This window comes from Xyrauchen texanus, chromosome 11 (assembly GCF_025860055.1).
Source record: "Xyrauchen texanus isolate HMW12.3.18 chromosome 11, RBS_HiC_50CHRs, whole genome shotgun sequence".
Taxonomy (NCBI): Eukaryota; Metazoa; Chordata; class Actinopteri; order Cypriniformes; family Catostomidae; genus Xyrauchen; species Xyrauchen texanus.
This window is the reverse complement of record NC_068286.1, coordinates 11,018,900-11,039,048: the sequence shown is the minus strand read 5'-3', so window position 1 is coordinate 11,039,048 and position 20,149 is coordinate 11,018,900. Positions and strand designations below refer to the sequence as shown.

The window sequence follows — 20,149 nt, the reverse complement described above, 5'->3', positions numbered from 1 at the left end:
GGATTTCGAATTAAATGAAAAGTCACATTATGCGTGATCACTATCGATCATCGTTTTCATGGTTGATCATTGCTGCCACTTCCGAGTACCTGAGTCCTCGAGTACACATGCCCATCCCTAATTAAGTGTTTCTCAATAATTTGCATGGACTGGCACAACAGCTCCAGCCTTGTTGTAAGTAAAGTCCATGATGTGCTGTGTACATTTGTGGGCTGGCTATTAATATTGTCAGTTAGATCATCTTTAAGTTCTCAGTTTCCCCGGCTCTGATATGAGCAGCACGGTGGAAAAGCGTATGTGTATGTGTGGAAAAGGGTATGTGTATATGTGGCTTTGCCAAACTGTTTGACATTTTGAACGGTTTACATTGCAGAGAGCTGTTCGACATATCGACCGCCCCCACTTCCTGAATTAGTAGGAAAATGTGTTTACAAGATCTGAAAAAGTCATGAAAATTCTATAGTGCATCTATATTTTTTGATAATATTTCACTGCTTTAAAGTATTTATTGAGCTAGAAATTGCTCTTGTTCATAAACGTTTTTACAAGATATAGTGATGTCCAATTTGTCAGTAAATCGTTCTTTTTGAGTTTATTAAAAATAAAAAACTATCAAGTAATCACAAATGCCTGAAATGGTCATGTAAATCCATAGAAATTCATTGTTCAAAAAGGGTGGGAAACATGGATTTGATTAAATATTTGTATATAGATTCTGTTGTTACGTTTCAAACAAATTCAGGTGACATACAGTATAGAAATCCCACTATGACAAGTCATAAGTATTAATTATTGCTGTGAGACAGCCCGTTGAGGATTGAAACTTCCTGGACACCGATTAAAACTGTTCCTGTGAGCCTCCATTTTAATGCTTCTTGTTACATTTAAATTATGCTTGATGTGTCTTTGGCAAATGGGGTTTTAATGGATGTCAAGTCAGATTGTCTTACATAAGGGAGCATTATTGTGTTTGATTAGCAGTGTTAACAAAATATTCACACCTAAGGTGTGAGATGGCTATGTAGTAAAGGGTTGTTTTGATGTCAGTTTGTTCTACATTTCTCTGACGCACTCCTCACTTCAATCCCCTGTTACTGTAAATGACTCATGTGTTTTTGTGCAGTCTAAATTTGACTGCAAAAGACTACTCACTGTGTGTGCTTATCTTTTGGTGTAGCTCTGCCGACGGATTCTGTTTTGTTTATTTTGCAATTATCCTCTGCTAGGTGCTAGCCTCTGGCTCTTTGGTGTAATTTGCTTTTAGATCAGATAGCGATCTGATCTCGCTTACAGAGAGAGACAGACAGAGCGAGAGAGAGGCCTCATCCTCTATGCTGTCCCTTATAAATAAAACACTGTTTTAAGAAATGTAATCTGTATTGGAATCCCAAATTGTTTTATATCGATTCAGGTTATATAGCGCAGGTGTGCTATTTTCTCAATTTTCTTCCTTTAACCTGTGTGGGAAAGTATTTTCATGTTGGAAAAAGCTGAGCACACTTCACTCCAGTTACATCAAAGACATCCGAGCAGCTTGTAACACCGTTCAATGGAAAGGAGGAGGTGAGAACCGGCTTGACAATAAAGAATATTTGAATCAAGAACTGAACCAACAAGACGCACACAGGTGTCGGGCAACACGCTCTCTCTCTCTGTCTCACTGCCGTCTCTGGTCGCCTTTATCCCTCTCAGGCTTCATCAGTTGCATTTCTCAATTCATCCCTTTAAAAACACCACAGCATAAAAATATTAAACTTCCTAGTTTGTTGTATCCTTTCCAATTTGTAGGATGTGTACCTTTTTATATTATTTCTGTCTGCATGTTTTACACCCATAGACTTCAGTAACCCTTAAGGCTCATGCATACTTCGTTTTTGCATGTTTCACCTCAGGTGAAACACGAACACATTCAACGCATGATGCATGCCCACTATGACTTTGTGATGCTCTTTTAGTACAGTCAATAGCAGAGAAGCCAAGGACCGTGTGTGCGGTTCAAGAAAATGTAGGCAGCGCGCGATCAAGCCGCACTCCTGTGCTGATGACGCAATTTGTGTCACACATACTGTGCGCCGAGCGATCCTCAACACGGACACCTGAAGTATACTTTGGCCTTTAGTCATTCCAAACAGCCGATTTAAGTCTGTTGTTCCGTGGATATTAGTCTGGCCGATGGAATTAATCTGATATATTTAGAAGTTCTTATGTAGCCCCAGTTTCACTTGAATTGAAAGTTCACGCTCCGTACGCAATACCTGGCAAAACACCATGCAGCCACAGTCCATAACTATAGTAACAGCTGCTGTTACCATGCAAGAACAAGCACGGAAGATTTTCACATTTAGGTGTACATGTAAAAATTCTTATAATTTAAATGTATTTATTATATACTGTATATACATTGGTGGCCAAAAGTTTGGAATAATGTACAGATTTTGCTCTTATGAAAATAAATTGCTATTTAATTCACCAAGAGGCATTCAACTGATCACAATGAATAGTCAGGACATTAATAATGTGAAAAATTACTATTACAATTTGAAATAAATGTTCAGAACATAAATAAAAATCCTCTAAGTGCAGCAATGACAGCTTTGCAGATCTTTGGCATTCTAGCTGTCAGTTTGTCCAGATACTTTTGTTGAAATTTCACCCCACACTTCCTGTAGCACTTCTCATGTACCTTACAGTCTAGCTGATCCCACAAAAGCTCAATGGGTATAAGATCCATAACACTCTTTTCCAATTATCTGTTGTCCAATGTCTGTGTTTCTTTGCCCACTCTAGCCTTTTTTTTCCTGTTTAAAAAGTGGCTTTTTCTTTGCAGTTCGTTCCATGAGGCCTGCACCCCTGAAACTTCTCTTTACTGTTGTACATGAAACTGGTGTTGAGCGGGTAGAATTCAATGAAGCTGTCAGCTGAGGTCATGTGAGGCGTCTGTTTCTCAAACTAGAGACTTTGATGTACTTATCCTCTTGTTTAGTTGTACATCTGGTCTTCCACATCTATTTCTGTCCTTGTTAGAGCCAGTGTCCTTTGTCTTTGAAGACTGTGGTGTACACCATTGTATGAAATCTTCAGTTTATTTTGGCAATGTCAAGCATTGTATAGCTTTCATTCCTCAAAACAATGATTACCTGATGAGTTTCTAGAGAAAGCAGTTTCTTTTTTGCCATTTTTGACCTAATATTGACCTTAAGACATGCCAGTCTATTGCATAATGTGGCAACTCAAAAACAAACACAAAGACAATGTTAAGCTTCATTTAACAAACCAAACAGCTTTCAACTGTGTTTTATATAATGGCAAGTGATTTTCTAGTACCAGATTAGCAATTTAGCTTGATTACTTCAGGATACAGTGTTGAAGTGATGGATGCTGGAAATGGGGTCTGTCTAGATTTGATCAAAAATGACTTTTTTCAAATAGTGATGGTGCTGTTTTTTACATCAGTATTGTCCTGTCTATGCTTTGATCAGTTGAATGACTTAAACTACCAATTTAGCAAAATATGTACATTATTCCAAAGTGTGTGTGTGTGTGTGTGTGTGTGTGTGTGTGCTAAAAAAAAAAAAAAAAATTTTTACCATAATATATAATCATAAAAATAAATCATGTTTTTTTTTACTGTAGACTCTAAATTCTTACGGTTAAATTAACAGTGACGTATTCTTGGTTAATAGTGAAACCAAAATTGCTTCTCTTTGTAGTCTTCTACCACGTGTGCAATAAAATCGTGGAGTGAAACCAAACTAGAGACTCTGATGCCAAACCAAAATCTGTACATTATTTTATTTGTTCCTTAAACTGTTTTTAAAAACAGCAATGCCTGCATAATACATGTATCATTGTTATTAAATTATAAAAGTAAAAAAATAAAACGCACACACGCCTTATCCTCGATCGCCGGTGTCATCTAGTAAAGCCAAACAGAAAACAGGAAGAGACCATGTAGAGGTTTAACCGGATATCCTGCACAGGGAGGGCGACCCCTGACCACATCTTTGCTTTCCTCTTTCTCTCTCGTGTTCTTTCTCCCTCTCTCCCTCTGTTTCCATGCTACTGGGTGGTGTCATTGTACTGGAGAGAAGAGGATGTGTTGGTCTGGTGAATGGGATCACTGGGAATATCTAGACATACAGGTGACATTCTATGATTACAAGACTATGGGTTGTCAGAATAATCTATTCGAGACGTCAGTTTTGTCAGAGAATCTTAATGACAAACTTTTCTGCTTATTGGATGTATTTCCCTTAAGATAAACAAGGGAGAATGTTGCCATAGCAAAGCTGCTATTGCAAAACTGCCACTATCGTATGCAGTTTCACAAAGTTGGCTGGATTTAGGATGGTAAAACGGTGGTTGATCATTGGCTAACTGGAATATTGTGGCTATTTTCGATAGTTTAGTAGGTGTGTTCAGTGGGCAATGCTGTAACCTGTAAAAACATCATTGTTTTGCAATTTCATAAAAGGGTTTTAGTGTGTCGTAGCAACTCTTGGATGTCTTTTTGATGTTGCCGTTTATTGGTGGTGTGCAGTAGTTTGTTGGGAAAGGATTCAAACAATATCAGTTCTTGGAAATGGTTTCATCCTGTTCCTGTTGTGTCTGATATTTTAGCATAAAAGTGAACTGTCGCTTTGTAGTGATTGTTTTTTGTATTCCTTGTCATTTTACTGCCATGTCCTCTTTGAATGAACCTCAAAGTAAGCCTTTTCTTTTAGTTTGCATTTGGCCATTTGTAATCAAGGGTGGCATTTTTGATAAGAACTCGTTTTCATAGTTTTGGTAAGTAGGTAAAAACATATTTAGGTTTAATCATCTGTTCATGAAGACAAGATTGTTGATTTGATCGTTTCCAAATGCTCATTCACATTGTTGTTGTTGATTTTTCATTTTCTATTGGTTTAGGACATGAAAACAGAAAAACTTTACTGTTCATTTTGCAAAATGTCAAACAAAGTAGACTTTGACCATTTTAATGTCCCAAAACCAATAGAAATTCATTTCTTGAACTGAAATGCAAATGTTTTTAGTGAATGGTTTCTGGCAGGCAGGGGTAAACGTTACAGATCTTTGGCGCGGTGAATAATATCCTGATGATGAATTCAAGATTAGCAGGATGGAAAACAATGGGGAAAGTGACCCGAAATGTCTGGATTCCATTGTTAATATTTGTCAGTGTTTGGCATGCTACTTAAAACATTTTGCTAGCTAAATTAGATAAGCTAAGCTAAAAGCTACATTTCAGAGAAAGTAGCAAGTTACACTAAAAGCTACAGGCCAAAATTAGCTTGCTACATTTGTTACAATTTTCTTTCAACCAGATGCACAGAACATACTATCTACTGTCATAGACAAAACATCTAAAAGACTTGTCACATAAATAAGTGCAGCATATGCATGGTGCAGTATACAGTATGGTGCAATATAAAATGTAGGCCTATGTGCATGTTATTTCATATTTATACTACTACCTCTACAAAACTATCTGAACATAATATCCTTTGCACATTCTTGTATAAACGTGTGTACATGTACGATTCATCTTATCCTGCAGTTCTGTGTCTAGCTGTTGTATTTCTGCATGAACTAGATGCTTATGATCAGAGGCCAAATTCCTTGAGCACATCTGGGCAATAACAATGTGATATCTGATGTTATCATATGGTAATACCATGGTACCTTGATATACAACTACCATATTTATGTACCATTCTGCTTCAAAGTACTGCAAAGAATAGCATGGTACTACCATTGTCATGTGATGTATGATTACCATATTGAACTACTATTGTATTTGCATGGTGCTTCAAGGTAATTCAAAGAATACCATGGTACTTCTCTATATGATTACCAAATTCCTATACCGTTGTATTAATAACATGGTGTTCTAAGATAATGGTAATGTCCAAAAAATATGGTAATGCCAAAGTAGTTTTATGATGTGTTTTGATGTGATTTTAGTGTTGGCTAATAAGTGTTTTGATACTCTTTTTTTGGTAAAATGTCTTTACCTGCAGTAGTCGTTCACAAGCTGCACATGGGTTGAACTTAATAAAGACCTTCTTCATCAAACGATAGGACACATTTGCTGGTTTGGTTTCCATTGATTGTAGATCCACTGCAATGAGACTTATCATTATTCTGTATTTAAAATATTCAGTGAGTGTGTTGGCAATTGAGAGCACCTAATGATTAAGCAGCAAGCACATGAACGTTCAGAGTGATTTGTTAAATTGTGAACCAATCCCATGCGACCAATTCATTGTAAAGAACCTACTCAAATTAACTGGACAACTTTTGTTCTGGTTCAAAACTGGTGATATAGTAAACACTGGTGTGATGGATGATGTAATGGTGTAGCTTTTGTCAAAGCTACAACGCTACATAAAAAGGAGGTAGCTTTGCTACTGAAAAGCTACATGATTTAAACATTTACGAAGCTAAAACCTCACTACTCATAAATGTAGTTAAGATAATAGCTTTGCTCACTATTTGTAGGAAGCTTCTGCCCATCACTAATGTTTGTCAGCTGCTTTCAGACTCCGCGATCTGTTGAGTTGTGATGGTTATCGCAGTACAGCACACTTATTTTATACACTTACAGCCTAATAATAATCCAAAAGAATGTTCTAAAGCTAAATAAATGATTAAAGAGTTCTGATATTTGAGAGAGAGGAGTATTTGAGGAAATTTTCAACTGTAGGCCTGTTGTGTGACAGACAAGAAACATGACTGAGACATGTTTCAGCAACAGAATGCAAGCCTATGGACCAGCTGATGCATATAACACACAAAAATAGCAAGAGCTTTTCCACAATCGCAAATTCCAATCTGATTAGCCGATTTCCACCCAAATTCCCGGGAGTCAGGATGCATTTGTATTTCAGTCTGCCTGGAAACTTTTGTGTTTACAAGGCACCAGACAGCTATAAACAGCTCTTCTGAGGCAGAATTAGTCATCGGAATTGCCTAATTTTTTGATGTTTGTGGCATTGATTTGGCATGCAAATTGCAATTAAATGGTTATCTTAAAGCATAATTGTGTATTCTGAGTTTCAGTATGTTCATGAAATAATCAGTACTTATTACTTTTGGACAAAGTTCTCTTGACAAATTGTACCTGCAATTACTTTAAGAGTTGTTTTAACCATTTGCTGAGACTTTTGCACCATTATTTGATCCATAGGCCTGCATTTAGTGGATTAATTGAGAGATTCATTAACTACAGTTAAGAGCTATCAAGCTGAAGTTGATGTGTGGATTTGATTTGATTTTGACCTAAATATATTTTTCACTTTTGACTGGCCCAGGTTCTTCTTTAATTGTGTTTTTTTTCTGTGCACAGAGTGATCCCGGTGGGTTGTCGGTTCTAGAGCAGCTGGGCTTGGACCACAGCTCTGATTTCTCCGACTCCAGTGTACAGCAGCGATTGGATGAACTGCGAGAGCGAATCCGTAGAGAAATCCGGAAGGAGCTGAAGATTAAAGAGGGAGCAGAAAATCTCCGCAGAGCCACTACAGATAAACGCAATGTCCAGCAGGTGGAGAGTCAGTTACGGAGCTCCAACCGACGCCTGGACTCACTCCACGATCAGCTACAGGAGCTGGATGCTTACATTGTTGTCAAAGGGACGGATGATTCACGTGGTGAGTGGACAGAGTCTGCTGTATGAAATTGGAGTATTTATTGAGTAGTGACTTAGATTTTTTAAGAGCAAATATTTAAATAATTGTCTATTTTCTTAATCTACAATAGCACAGTATAGTGACATAAACACATAGTTTAAACAATGTTTGGAAGTGGAATAACTGGATGTTAATAGCCAAGCTTACAAGATAGCTAAACAAGATTTACAAAATGCAATGATGGCTGATTGAGCGGAAAATGCTGTTCCAGTATCATAAATATATAAATCCAACAAGAACAATTACATTTAATGGCTTTAAGATTTAAAATATTAATGACTAAAATATAAATTATTCATGTCTTTTTTATTTAAAATTTTGTAAGTTCCATTCTTAAAGGGGTAGTTCACCAAAAATGAAAATTCTCTCATCATTTACTCACCTTTGACTTTCTGTCTTCTACAGAACACGAAGGATGATTTTTAAAAGAATATTTCAGCTCTGTAGGTCCAATCAATGCAAGTGAATGGTGGCCAAAATTTTGGTGCTTCAAAAAGCACATAAAGGTATTAAAAGTAATCCATATGACTCCAGTGTTTTAGTAAATATCTTCAGAAGTGATATGAGAAACAGATCAATATTGAAGTCCTTTTTTGCTTAAAATTCTTCTCCCTTCCTATATGCACAAAGAATGTGAATCATCAAAAACACAAAAAAAAGAATGTGAAAGAATTTATATTAAAAAGGACTTAAATGTTGATCTGTTTCTCAGCGACACCTATTGCTTCTGGAGACGTTGATTTAACCACTGGAGTCTTTGGGAACACTTTAATGCTGACCTATGTGATTTTTGGAGTTTAAAAATGTTGGCACCCATTCACTTGCATTGTATGAACAACAAGAGATGAATCAAAAGAGAAATTCTTCTAAAAATCTTCATTTGAGTTCAGCAGATAAAAAAGAATGTCATACACATCTAGGATGGCATGAGGGTGAGTAAATGATGAGAATTTTAATTTTTCGGTGAACTATTTCTTTATGTCCCTCAGCATCTACAGTGCTGTCCAACCTTTTATTTAAGCACATTACTTTGGTGGTAAAAAAAAAAAAAATCACACATTTAGAAAAAAAAAAAAAACTTGAAATCATGTGTCCCACAATTATTGGCACCCCTGATGTTAATACTTTGTACAACCCCCTTTTGCCAACAACACTTAATCTCCTCCTATAACATTTCACAAGATTGGAGAACACAGAGAGAGGGATCGTTGACCATTCTTCTTTGCACAATCTTTCTAGATCATCCAGTGTCCTCTCTTATGCACTCTCCTCTTTAGCTCGCCCCACAGGTTTTCGATTGGGTTGAGGTCTGGGGACTGAGATGGCCATGGGAGGACCTTGAGTTTGTGACTGCTGAACCATTTTTGTGTAGATTTTGCCACATGTTTTGGATCATTATCCTGCTGAAAGACCCAATGACGACCCATCTTCAGCTTTCTGGCAGAGGCCATCAGGTTTTTATTTAAAATGTCCTGGTAGTTCAAAGCGTTCATAATGCCATGCACCCTAACAAGGTTCCCAGGGCCTTTGGAAGAGAAACAGGCCCAGAGCATCACAGATCCTCCACCATACTTCACGGTGGGCATGAGGTGCTTTTCGGCATACTCATCTTTTGTTTTACGCCAGACCCACTTAGAGTGTTTGTTGCCAAAAAGCTCAATCTTAGTCTCATCTGACCAAAGCACACAATCCCAGTTGAAGTCCCAGTGCCGCTTAGCAAACTCCAGACGTTTATGTTTGTGAGTGTTAGTGAGAAAAGGCTTTTTCCTTGCATGCCTCCCAAACAGCTTGTTGGCATGTAGAGAGCGTCTGATGGTTGTTTTGGAGACTTTGTGACCCCAAGATGCCACTCTTTGATGCAATTCTGTGACAGTGAGCTTAGGACTTTTTTTTACTTCTCTTACATCCTCCTCACTGTGCGTTGTTGCAAGATAAACTTCGGACCTCTTCCAGCCTTGTTTGTCACTGTTCCAGTTGTTTTAAACTTCTTAATGATTCCTCTGACTGTAGATACGGACAAGTTAAGGCGAGTGGCTATTTTCTTGTAGCCATTGCCTGACTTATGAAGGTCGACACACATCTGCCTTACTTGAATGGTGTATTCTCTTGTCTTTGCCATGTTGACAAATGGGTAAGAGAATTAGGCCTCTGTGTCACGTCATATTTATACCCCAGGGAAACAGGAAGTCATGAATTACTAATTAAAAGTTCCTAGATACCCTGACCAACTTTAGCAACTACAGTAAAATATATTTAAAAAAAATCAATTACATTTTTCAGCGGAATTGTTAGGGGTGCCAATAATTGTGGGACACATGATTTCAAGTTTTTTTTTTCTTCTAAATGTGTGTTTTTTTTTGTTTGTTTTTTACCACCAAAGTAATGTACTTAAATAAAAGGTTGGATTTTTCTCTTTTTTTGCATTTGGGTTCTATGTTGTTTAAAAAAAAAGGAGAATTTTTAGAAGTCCTCGACCACATCTTAAAACAGGGGTGCCAATAATTGTGGAGGGCACTGTATGTAAACATTCACACAAAAGTCACAGGTCATCCAAAAATTTAGTTTAAACTGGTCTACAGTAGAATCAGCTACCCCTACTAAGATATTAGCCATTATAATACAGCTGGTCTCCCAAACTGGCCGTTTCTGCCAAAAGGTACCTGTATTAAGCATAATCTTTCACTTTTTTGTTCTAGATGAACCTCCTCAGTCTCCAGGAGCAGAGAGCCGTTCGTCGGCACATAATGACAGAATTGCTGCACTGGAAAGGCAGCTAAACATTGAGCTAAAAATGAAACAAGGTGCTGAAAATATGATTCCCATCTATGCCAACGGCTCCACCAAGGTAAATACATACAGTCTGTCAATAATGGAAATGAGATGTTTACTTATGTAAGTAAAACATCAATGATGCTTGTGTCTGTGCAGGATAAGAAGATGTTGCAGACCGCGCAGCAGATGCTGCAGGACAGTAAGACGAAGATTGACATCATCCGCATGCAGATTCGGAAAGCAGTGCAGGCCTTTGAGCACAATGATGATTCACTGGGTATGGCTTAGTGAGTGTGTGTTCACTGGGGCTGGGTAATATATATATATACAGTGAGGAAAATAAGTATTTGAACACCCTGCTATTTTGCAAGTTCTCCCACTTTTAAATCATGGAGGGGTCTGAAATTGTCATCGTAGGTGCATGTCCACTGTGAGAGACATAATCTAAAAAAAAAATCCAGAAATCACAATGTATGATTTTTTAACTATTTATTTGTATGATACAGCTGCAAATAAGTATTTGAACACCTGAGAAAATCAATGTTAATATTTGGTACAGTAGCCTTTGTTTGCAATTACAGAGGTCAAACGTTTCCTGTAGTTTTTCACCAGGTTTGCACACACTGCAGGAGGGATTTTGGCCCGCTCCTCCACACAGATCTTCTCTAGATCAGTCAGGTTTCTGGGCTGTCGCTGAGAAACACGGAGTTTGAGCTCCCTCCAAAGATTCTCTATTGGGTTTAGGTCTGGAGACTGGCTAGGCCACGCCAGAACCTTGATATGCTTCTTACAGAGCCACTCCTTGGTTATCCTGGCTGTGTGCTTCGGGTCATTGTCATGTTGGAAGACCCAGCCTCGACCCATCTTCAATGCTCTAACTGAGGGAAGGAGGTTGTTCCCCAAAATCTCGCAATACGTGGCCCCGGTCATCCTCTCCTTAATACAGTGCAGTCGCCCTGTCCCATGTGCAGAAAAACACCCCCAAAGCATGATGCTACAACCCCCATGCTTCACAGTAGGGATGGTGTTCTTGGGATGGTACTCAACATTCTTCTTCCTCCAAACACGGTTAGTGGAATTATGACCAAAAAGTTCTATTTTGGTCTCATCTGACCACATGACTTTCTCCCATGACTCCTCTGGATCATCCAAATGGTCATTGGCAAACTTAAGATAGGCCTTGACATGTGCTGGTTTACGCAGGGGAACCTTCCGTGCCATGGATGATTTCAAACCATGACGTCTTAGTGTATTACCAACAGTAACCTTGGAAACGGTGGTCCCAGCTCTTTTCAGGTCATTGACCAGCTCCTCCCGTGTAGTTCTGGGCTGATTTCTCACCTTTCTTAGGATCATTGAGACCCCACGAGGTGAGATCTTGCATGGAGCCCCAGTCCGAGGGAGATTGACAGTCATGTTTAGCTTCTTCCATTTTCTAATGATTGCTCCAACAGTGGACCTTTTTTCACCAAGCTGCTTGGCAATTTCCCTGTAGCCCTTTCCAGCCTTGTGGAGGTGTACAATTTTGTCTCTAGTGTCTTTGGACAGCTCTTTGGTCTTGGCCATGTTAGTAGTTGGATTCTTACTGATTGTATGGGGTGGACAGGTGTCTTTATGCAGCTAACGACCTCAAACAGGTGCATCTAATTTAGGATAATAAATGGAGTGGAGGTGGACATTTTAAAGGCAGACTAACAGGTCTTTGAGGGTCAGAATTCTAGCTGATAGACAGGTGTTCAAATACTTATTTGCAGCTGTATCATACAAATAAATAGTTAAAAAATCATATGTTGTGATTTCTGGATTTTTTTTAGATTATGTCTCTCACAGTGGACATGCACCTACGGTGACAATTTCAGACCCTCCATGATTTCCAAGTGGGAGAACTTGCAAAATAGCAGGGTGTTCAAATACTTATTTTCCTCACTGTATATATATATATATATATATATATATATATATATATATATATATATATATATATATATATATATATATGTATGTATATATATATATGTGTGTATATATATATATATAAGATTTATGATATATTTGCGATGATTTTGAGATAAACTCAGTTGCAAATCTTCAGTAGCAAAAACGCCGATAGAATTAGTAAGTTGGTTTCATTTCTGTGAATCGGTTCAAACTGTCCATTTCAATGAATCAAAAAATAACTTCAATTGATGCATTAAAAAAATTATTTAATTAATTCACGCATGATAAAATAATTATAAATAGTTTTATTTAAAGAATTATACATTTAATATATATTATACAAATAATTCAGATAATTAAAATGCATTACATTATTGTGGCAGGCGAGTAAAGCATTATTAGGTGGCAAATCTTTAGAAGGCAATTGTAAACCCACATTAGCCTATCATTGACCTACAACAATCAATTTTGCGATTTAATTTCTTCATCTGTCAGAAGTAGATTTATTATAAGGGGTTTTCTAAGAACACATCAGTATACACATGCTTCAGACAGATGCTTTCCGAGCATCTCTCTTTGGTTATGTAGCATCATAAACACAGTGTTTTTTAGGTCGCTGTGTCAAGTTAAACATCGTTTGAAACTTAAAAAACTTGTCTCGAGATCCTAGCATTCGGAATTGTGCTCCATCCAGCTCACTCAGCAGAAAATGCCATCTCATTTTGTGCTGAGTGAGGTTTGTTGTCTGTATAGCTGCGTGTTGCCTTCACAGCTGGAGTGTCGCTTTCTGCCCCATGCTGAAAATGGCAATTCAAGCTTCATTTGCTTCAATGGTAGAAATTTTCCATATTACAGTCAGGGGGACTGAATTATTTTAATAGTTTTTTTTACACATTATTTTTATAGAATGAATCACACTGAATAAGCGAGATAAAGCGACAGCTTGAATATTGTATTATTATTGAATAAATATTAATATAATTTGTTTAATCTGCCTTTGCTAGGCATAGTGTTCACTTCAGTGTTATTGCTTATAGTCCTATTTCATAAATGAGCAGAGAAATAAACATATCAATAACCACCTGGATCCCAGAGGACAAGTGTGTTTGCAGGGTGTGTTTAGGGTGTGATGTGTGCTTGCGCAATCTGGAGACCCAATAAATGTCTGAAGCATTGTTTGGTTAAATCAAACGCACACACAGGGTCAGGCTGATGCTGGTCAGCTCTTTCACTCCCTTCCTCTGTCCCTTACTCTTCTTTCTCTCTTCTGTCTCCACATATACAACACTTTTTTCAACCTTGCATGTTTTTCAAGTCATTTCACTTCATGAGCTCATTATTCAAATAAAGACCAATGGCAGTATCATATGACAAAGAAATGTTGCAGGCTCAGAGGGGCATAGAAAACACATTCATTAATAAACACATACACTGTATATACCTTCAGTGTGTACGTGTACACGCACACACACACCTTCCCCTACAGTCTGTTTCTAAATTATTTTATTGGGGGTTACTGGCATTCGGTTCAATGCCTTATAAGGAGATAAAAACCTCCACAGTTAATCCTTCTCACTCTTCATACCTCTTTCTTTTTCTCTTTATCTATTATTCTTTATCCATTCATTCAAATCCCATTTTCCCTCTCGCTCTAGCAGTCTTTGTGAAGTGTGTAATTTCTACAGGATTGCAAAAAAAGAGGACCGTTTTCAAACAGGTTCTCTGAACCCCCCCCCATCTCATTTCATATTTGTACAGACTAAAAGGACTAATAGACCTTTTCTGTGGTAATCAGCAGTAGGCACCAGAAGATTTCAATGGAGCTTAAATTGTATTTAATCTGAAATGTATATTTCTTTCGCTCAAACACACAGTAGCCCAAACAAGCACACTCTCTCTACCCTAGTCTCAACAGAAGTAAGAATATATGGAAATTTGAATGGCAAACACAGCCTGTAGTCTCATCTCTTTCTGTCTTTTTTTTTTTATAACACAGAATATCCCCTGTACCTCTGGATGGTTTAGTTTATTGACTTTAATGCTTTGAACTGCTGGTATTTCAGTCAGAACTAAACAGATGAATAGAAACGTTTATATAAACCCTGAACACCATGTCAATGTTTTTGATGGTTTAGCAGAATAATATAACTCAGCATCTTAATCTTTCAGTTTTTAATCCCTAATAATCCTCTTATTTCTAAAACTCTGTAGCTGGAAGCATGGAAGACCTCTATTGATTTTTTTTTTAATACCTAAAATCAATTTCCCCAGTTAGCAAAAGTATAGTAATTACTATATGAAAGCTTGCAGTCCTAATCTGACATCATCTCTCATCCTCTTTAAAGTCACGTCACGTGACCCGATTTAGCCTCCAAATGTCTTCTGCCTCTTTGATATAGCATCTGTTTTGAGGTATTCTTTAATTCTGTTTTATTGCAGTTAAAGGGATAGTTCACCCAAAAATGTAAATGCTCTCATGATTTATTCACAAAGATGTGTATGACTTTATTTCTACTGCAAAACGCAAATGAATATTTTTAGAAAAATATTTCCGCTCTGTAGGTCCTCAAAATGCAAGTGAATGGGTGCCAACATTTTGAAGCTCCAAAATATGACTAGTGGTTAGTGGTCTGTAACTTCTAAAGCAATATGACCGGTGTGAGTAAGAAAATTATCAATATTTAAGTCATTTTTGTATCATAAATTCTCCTCCCTGCCAAGTAGGGGCGAAATGCACGAAACAAAAACAGAAGAATGTGAAAGTGAAGGGAAATTACTTAAATATTGATCTGTTACTCACCCACACCTTTCTTATGGCTTCAGAGTTAATGGATTTAAACACCAGAGTAGTCTGGAGTACTTTAATGTGTAAAATGGTGAATTTTGGAGCTTCAAAGTTTTGGCACCCATTCACTTGCATTGTAAGGACCTACAGAGCTGAGATATCCTTCTAAAAATCTCAATTTATGCGCAGCAGACGAAAGAACACATCTTTCATCTTTCAACACATCATAACCCTTTATCGGGTAGTTGACATGAAGTTCCTACAGTGTGACATGCTGTACTTCATCTAAAACTATTAAAAATATATATAATTCTTGATTTATTGTTACGCATCCATTCAGTTACAACAGGATGACATTGCAAAGAAATAATTTCTTGACATTTGCTCTGAAATTGCTTAAAAAATTGCTTTTAAGAAAAAGAAAATACATAATTTTTTTTGAACAAATTGTTGTCAAGTAGATTGAAATAATTGAACGCAAGAAATGAAATTCTGAAATCTAATTTAAAATAATCATGGCATGTTTTCTCACTGTTTTCACAAAATGAGCACATGGAAGAATTACATTTAATAACTGTCATTTATATGCACCAATCTAACAAAAACAGCAATATTTACCAAAACGTTGTGCTGGAATGACTCTGACCTAAATCCTTGCCTACACTGCAGTCAACATTGAGCTTTATATCTTGTGTAATTCACTGTGTGATTGTCTCTGATATTGATAGCCCAATCTGTGTGTTCTGTCTCTTCAGGAAAGCCTGATCAATGTGGTATGGAGCTCCGTATTGAGGAGCTCAGGCATCATTACCGTGTGGAGCACGCTGTCGCTGAAGGAGCTAAAAACGTCCTTAGACTGCTGGGAGCCAGTAAAGTACAAGACAAGAAGGCCATGTCAGAGGTCAAAAAATACATCTCCTCACACATACATTTACATGCAGTCGGAGGTTATTAAAGTACAGGACATCAAAGCCATACACTATTTACATGCTGGCTCTGTTCCAAAATCTAGTGTGCTGCTTGTTGTCTGCTGCCTACACGGGCAGCATTCAAAAAGGATGTTTCCTTGTATCCGTCTGTGCTATTTTTGAAATTATTGGTCTATGATAACAAGTTCTAAAATCTTTAAGAGGTCTTTGACTGTTGCAACATTTCTCGCTGCTTTTTTAGCATCTGTCGCACTATTCCAAAAGACTTGCTGCCTATTTGGGCAATCGGGATTCCAAAACTTCAGTAGTCGATACCAATAACAGTAGAATTGAGTGATTGTGATACCACAGTAAAAACATTACAGAACACACCCTTTTATTTAAAAAAGTGATATATTAATATAAATAAAAACAATGGCATGTAGGTGTCAAGCATTTCTTAATTAAATAAAGCTTTTATTATTCAAATATATGGTAAGTAATAAAATAAACAAATAAATGAAGAGCAGTGAGTGGGTTTATTTTATTTATTATTGATGTTTAATATTGAAGACATGGTAGACAACAGCAGGTCTAATTGGCTGCATTTATACCAAAATGTCTAATTCACATCCACGTTTTAGAACTTTTTGGTACAGCTTTTATTTCCAGGAACATGCCTATGATGCCTTCAAATGCAAAAGACTAGGTTTTGGAATAGAGCCATTTGATCTGACCTCCTGTCTCTCTCACTTCAGGCTCAGTGTCGTCTGAGCGAGTCATCTCAGAGGTTGGATCTGTTGAGAGATTCATTAGACCGACGGTTAGCAGACCTTCCTGAAGATCATCCCAAAGCATCTGTGATTAAAGAGGAGCTGGTGTTGGCCTCATCACCTACATTCAGCTCCCGCCACAGTGCCCCCTACCTGCACAACCAGTACAGCACCCTCTCCAAGCCTTCTCCCCTCACTGGTATTCAAAAACTGGTATTTCTACCTCTTTGTTGATGTAGAAATTATTTAGGGGGGAATTCACAGTTTGTGAAACTTTTATTCAGTAACCACCCACAGTTAGTTAAACCAGGTACGAAATGTACTGAAAAAGTGCTAGGCAGTGTGTATTTGAAACAAGTAAACGCACCTCCTTTTTGTGTAAATTAGGCTTGTGATAAATTACTCATTACTCACCAAACACTTCCTGCACTGTTACTGCCCACAGAAAGCAGGAAGTATGTACTTTTTAAAATTATTTTTATAGATATTTGTGTAAATTTTCTGGCAATCATGGCAGAAGTAAATCATCAAATACTGGTTTGAATAAGACATTTTAGAGTTATTAGATATAGGCTTCCAAATTCTGATTCTCTCTCTCTCTCTCTCTCTCTCTCTCTCTCTGTGTGTGTATAAAGGCACTCTTCAGGTGACGCTTCTGGGCTGCATGGGTGTGTTGGAGGTAGTTCCTGGGCGTTCCCGCAGCAGCCAGGTTGTGTTACCGTGTTACAGTCCTGGTGAAGGACGGTTCTTTATGCGGAGTGGAAAAGGCCTGTACAGTCGCAGCGGCAGTGTTAGCGGAAAAACACCCCCCAAATCAGATGATATCTCCTGTGAGTGTGTGTGTGTGTTAAAGGAATAGTTCATCCAAAATTTAAAAATCTCTCATATACTCACCCTCTTGCCATCCCAGATGTGTATGACTTTCTTTCTTCAGCTGAACACAAATTAAGATTTTTAGAGGAATATGTCTGCTCTGTTGGTCCTCACAATGCAAGTGAATAGTGACCAAAACTTTGAATCTTTGACATAAATGCAGTATAAATGTAATCCATATGATTCCAGTGGTTTAATTCATGTCTCAAACTGGCATTTCTCTGTGCGGTCATCGGCGCATTTATGAGATGTGTGAAGTGACCTGGTAAGAGATTAAATCTTCTCCCGGGTGATGGAGACTCTGGCGCAGGGACGCTTCTCACTCACGTGCATTTGCTGCAGCTAGATTATAACGTGATGGCTCAAAACGCAGTGAATCATAATATATGTGTCACAGTGTGTATCTTACCATGAAGAAAATCGACGATACACAGGTCTGTTAAGAAGAGAATGTTTGTTTGTTTTTCGTGAGTTAAAGATGGATCGAATTGAACATAAAGGTGAGAGAGTGACGTCTTAGCCCATTATACAATGCAACAAAATACGTTTTTGATTAGTCTTTTTTGGCTTGTTTTCCAAAGTAGTATCTAAATCTCCTTTAAAACATCATACATTTATTTTAGGAGATATACTACAAAAAAATTTGATAATGTTGAATACAGACATTAACGCTTGTCCGGGACAAGTGGATTTGTGGCAAGTGAAAGAGAATTTTACTTACCAGATCAAACAAGCAGACTGATTAAACCACATAAATAACGAAAACATAACAGGATATATTTGTGATAGCCTAGGCCTGTGTCACTTATTATAAAGTTAATATTCTTATTTGCTGTTGAAAATAATCCATAGCACGTAATTGTATAATTCAGTAGTGATCTAGTACCAGCTGCGCCCTGTTTGATTGGCAGGTGGTGTACATGTGCGTGTTGAACATGCTCGTCAACAAATCTTGGTGAGGTATTCATGTAAAGAGAGTGATGTCTAAAGTGAACGTAAACAGCGGAGAGGACAAAAAGCAGATTTGTATCAAAATATCAGACTTGTAAGTCTAAATGTAAGCTAATAGACCTGCTGCTGTATAGTGTGTCATCATAATAATCAAACAACTAATCATAATGAGAAAACACTCACTGCTAGAAACTATAGTAGCTTTAAAAAGTATTTCTGTATTATAATCATACAGTGAAGACTAGTAGTAATTTTATGTTTTATTGAGTGTTTACTTGAATACTTGGAAACTGCTGTTAACTTTTAAAGCTGTTAAAAAAGCACTACATTTTCTAAATTTTTATTCTATTATTTTATTTCTATTATTATTAATATATTTCTATGTATTGCTGTTTTTATTGTTTTTTAATTACTGGCTGTTTAGTCTTGAATAATTAAGAACTTGAAACCATTCTTCCATTATTAGTGTTATTTGTTAGTGTTATTATTTGTTGTGGTTTTGAAGCTGGTATTGAGAATTGCCAAATTTCACTACAGACAGCTATTGTGATAATGTATAGCCTTTATTGTACATGGTAGATCTTACTGCAATAACATGATGGAAAAGTAGATCTCATGCCAGAGAAGTGTGAGCATCCCTGCTGTTAATGATGCCGATGGATGCTTTCCTTTATTTGACTACCATATGTAACATAATATAATTATCATATGACAATAGCCTCCTACCCTACCCACTGTTAAAAAGACAAACGCATGATGTTTCCAAAGTCAATGAGTACTCATGTTAAATTATCGTGATCTCAGTATTGACCAAAATAAATTGTTTTGTAGTAGAAAGAAGGTCATACACTTGTACACATCTGGGATGGCATGAGGGTGATTAAACGATGAGAGAATTTTCATTTTTGGGTGAACTATTGCTTTAAGTTTGTTGAGGATGTCACAATCTTGTGCGGTTTGTCAGTGCTGATGTGTCAGTTTTGATGCAACTAAATTTAATCTGTTTGGTCTGTCAAGTGTGATGACAGCTTTTGCATTTAACAGAACAGACTGCTGCGCATTAGAGCTTATAACATGTGGGGTGTAGCATGATCAGTGCTAAAAATACTTGCTTGTTATATGTTGTAATATGCAACATGGCCATGTTGGGCTTAAGGCAAAAGACATGTTACTATCACTCATATGGATGATCAGGGATTTTAAGAAAGTTTTATTATTAAAGTATTACATTTAGTAGAGTAACTCATCCTGCACCGTTTGTGCTATTAACATTAATGCTGCTTCAAATTGTGCAACTTGTTGAGGAGAGTTGTTCTATTACTTTTCTAAGCAATCAGAATTCTCACCTGGTGGACAATGAATATGGACAAAAAGTTTAAAGACTTAAATTGAAGAAGAGCCCACATAATAGAGACTTTGTAGTGGGCTCTTAACCCAGCACAACCTAGCATCCACCTA

At 37.3% G+C, this 20,149-nt stretch overlaps 1 protein-coding gene across 3 annotated transcripts in view; it reads left to right on the top strand.

Moving 5' to 3' along the window:
* Positions 1–20,149, top strand: part of LOC127652213 (serine/threonine-protein kinase N1-like) — a 65,382-nt gene that overhangs the window by 31,374 nt on the left and 13,859 nt on the right. For 2 of the 3 annotated variants that reach the window (XM_052138348.1, XM_052138346.1), the window contains exons 2-7: positions 7,352–7,652; positions 10,388–10,536; positions 10,620–10,740; positions 15,942–16,087; positions 16,853–17,066; positions 17,503–17,697. In XM_052138348.1, the coding sequence (XP_051994308.1) occupies positions 7,352–7,652; positions 10,388–10,536; positions 10,620–10,740; positions 15,942–16,087; positions 16,853–17,066; positions 17,503–17,697 (1,126 nt within the window). Of the gene's footprint in view, positions 1–4,063; positions 4,143–7,351; positions 7,653–10,387; positions 10,537–10,619; positions 10,741–15,941; positions 16,088–16,852; positions 17,067–17,502; positions 17,698–20,149 lie in introns of those variants that run through there. The other variant, XM_052138347.1, reaches the window with a different exon arrangement.